Below are 3,120 nucleotides of genomic sequence, written 5' to 3' on the forward strand. Positions count from 1 at the left end.
CGCAGCTGCCTTCCTACCATTACCCCCAGCCATCGCCAGTCTCTAGTCATACAGCGGAACGAGAGGGTGTACACTCTCACTCGTATTCTCCTGACTCTCGTTTATATTTACGGGAGGATCGCGTGGATTCATGTCTTATTAGTATGGAATTGTACAGATGACTCAACCAGTGAACACATCATCAGGACAATAGCTAGAGCAGTCCTGGAAGTGAATTTTATCAAAGAAAGAGAACTATCAGTGAAAGTGCATGCACAGCACGGCTGTCTGAGTGTCGTGTTAGAAGAAGGCTGAATGGTCGACACATTTTGTGGTCGTTAGTAACCACTGTGATGCCTGCTTTATGTATTGAAGAGTACGCTGTTGAACCCACTGTCACTTGTTACACAGCGGGCCCAATATTCAAGAAAATGAAGGTCCTCAAAAAATTCAAGAGACGCATGGGTCTCGGTATGTACGCAAATTGCATTTGTCGTTGGCGTAATTGTTTTGTAACTAGAGACAAATAGTAAGAAATTTCAGTTTTGTTGGGAGTAGGTAAAGGAGAACTGGCGATTAGTTTGGGAATGGCGGAGGTACCCCACACGGTTCTTGACATCCGGTAACCGTGACTTCCGGCCGCAAGCCCCGAGGAAGAGGTAGGGCGACACGCCACCTGAGGCGAAACGGGTTTGACTCGTCATGAATGGTTAATAAGAGCCGAGTAAGGTGTGTTTACACGAAAAGGGTCAGTTGATTTATTGTAAAATTCGTGACAATAAATGGTGTTTAGACCCTTTCATTGTCAAGTTTTATGGACATTTGAGTGGATAAGCTTTGGTTGGTGTAAATAATTAAGTTCCTATGGGTGATTGGAAACAATAGGACTGTCCAAACAATGGGAAATAAGGTAATGGCCATAAAGTATAATATTTCAGGTTCACTGATTACTGATTGGCACAGCTGCCACTCCTGTTGGCACTTTGGTGAAGATCATTAATACAGCCCCATTTCTTAGCAAAATAGAACGAGGGAATAATAGAACCATTATAAGTTTTATCATTTCAGTATATGCATCATAGAAATTTCCTAGCTTTTGCCAATTGTGGAAGCGCATCACGGCATCACTGTTGTTTGAAGCTATATCTCAAAGATTACAGCAAGTTCATATGGCTTTGGGTATAGCATTTGAAATTCCCATGCTATTGCCTCCAGTACTTTACACACTTACAAGGCAGAGAAATTTTCCAAGCAGTCTCTGAAAATTCATTGTTTGTTGGTCTTGGCAAATGTTTGGAGGATATAGTATCCTATCTTGGACAATTATATACACAAGATAAGCATAGTATTGTAGGTAAATTGCTATGAATCATCTTTATTATGCAATAAGGAATGCTGAACAGTAATTCCTTTTTATTGTTTGATAAAATACAATATCTTTTTGTTGAAAAGACAACATAGTGTAGGTGCCATAGATCATCTTTATTATGCAATAAGGAAATCGTTTCCAATTTTATTGTTAGAGAGTACAAAACTTTATTGGTGCAAAGGCAATCTACTGTAGTACAGTGTTTTAAGATGAACTTTAAGGATTTTTAGAATTATATATGGTCACTAATCTTATTATATCTTTACAGCTGGTCGTGGTTCATCATCTTCTAATCAGCCTCCCTTGACGTTCCACCCAGTATGTGGCGACAATGTCCGCATTAGCAATGACGGCAAAGTAGCCCGTCGTGCTGAAAGCTTCTGCAAAGGAATTGCCTTCTCAGCACGTCCCATCAAAGTTGGTGAACGGGTGTGCCTTCGTCTCCTAGAGGTCTCCACAAACTGGTCGGGAGTTATTCGCTTTGGATTCACATCTCAGGATCCTGCTGGACTGCGAGATGCTCTACCAAAGTATGCATGTCCAGACCTCACCAATAAACCTGGCTACTGGGCCAAAGCTTTAAGTGAAAGATTTGCTGAACAGGGTAGCATCCTCTTCTATTATGTTGATTCAACTGGTGATGTGCATTTTGGCATCAATGGAGAGGAACGGGGTGTATTTTTTGGGGGTGTGGATACACGCTCTCAGCTTTGGGGGCTTTTTGATGTGTATGGGAACAGCACTGCAGTTGAATTTGTGGATCCTCTAGCACAACTCAATAACCGTGTACGTATTGTTAATGATCTCAGCCCTGGTTCATCAACATCCAACTCCAGAGTCCTGCCACAGGCTCAGTCCTCTTCCTCACAGCAGGCACCGTTGCAGCAGCAACAATCCCAACAACCTCTACCACAACAGCAACGTTTAGATTCCGGTGTCGAGAGACTACAACCGTCCATGGCGCAGCTGGCACTTACTCCTCGCTCCCCTGATGCACTTCCCCTACGGCACCATGCTCATACTGCATTTACACCATTGCCCTTCCACCGCGTCCGCGGTCGCAATGTGCGCATGAACAATGACCGCACAGTTGCTGCACGCACTGAAACTGAATATTCACATGGTTATGTATTTACAGCACGACCTTTACGCCCTGGCGAGAAGTTGGTTGTTCAGATTCTTCAAACTGAAGCCATGTATGTTGGTGCCCTTGCTTTTGGTTTAACAGCAGCAAACCCAGCTGGTCTTGAGTCTGCTGATCTTCCAGAAGACTGTGACCTTTTGCTAGATCGGCCTGAATACTGGGTTGTGAGTAAGGATGTAGCTGCTTCTCCTCAGGCTGGTGATGAATTGGCCTTTTCTCTGACCCATCATGGTGAAGTAACCTTCTCCCGCAATGGTGCAAGCCCACAGATATTTATGCATGTGGACCACACACTCCAACTGTGGGCATTCTTCGATGTGTATGGTAATACTGCAAAGATACGCAGCCTAGGGGTGACCCCTGAATCAACATCACAGTCTTATTCACAACAGAATGGTTAGTTTTCCCAGTTTATGTTGAGCCTTAATTTTATCTGACATACTCTTCAGTATTTACTATAATGAATAATGTACTAACAATCCAAATGACATATTTTAATAGTAGTTGATATTTATGCAAAAAGTAAAGTCACTGACAATGGAAGGGTGAAAGAAAACCTATTTAATAATTTTTGGTTTATTTATTTTGTTATACATATGTAGTCACCAGGAAATTAATTACTAGGCTG

At 42.5% G+C, this 3,120-nt stretch overlaps 1 protein-coding gene across 1 annotated transcript; it reads left to right on the forward strand.

Annotated features, from left to right (window-relative positions):
- LOC119590566 (protein neuralized-like) lies at positions 1-2,888 on the forward strand (the record flags this gene model as incomplete). Its single annotated transcript, XM_037939231.1, is given in 2 exon segments — positions 1-450; positions 1,617-2,888. Coding segments are annotated over 2 exon segments (1,390 nt in total), but the record flags the coding sequence as incomplete, so codon positions are not given.
- Between the last annotated feature and the right edge of the window lie 232 nt (positions 2,889-3,120).

This window comes from Penaeus monodon, chromosome 27 (assembly GCF_015228065.2).
Source record: "Penaeus monodon isolate SGIC_2016 chromosome 27, NSTDA_Pmon_1, whole genome shotgun sequence".
In the NCBI taxonomy this organism is placed as follows: Eukaryota; Metazoa; Arthropoda; class Malacostraca; order Decapoda; family Penaeidae; genus Penaeus; species Penaeus monodon.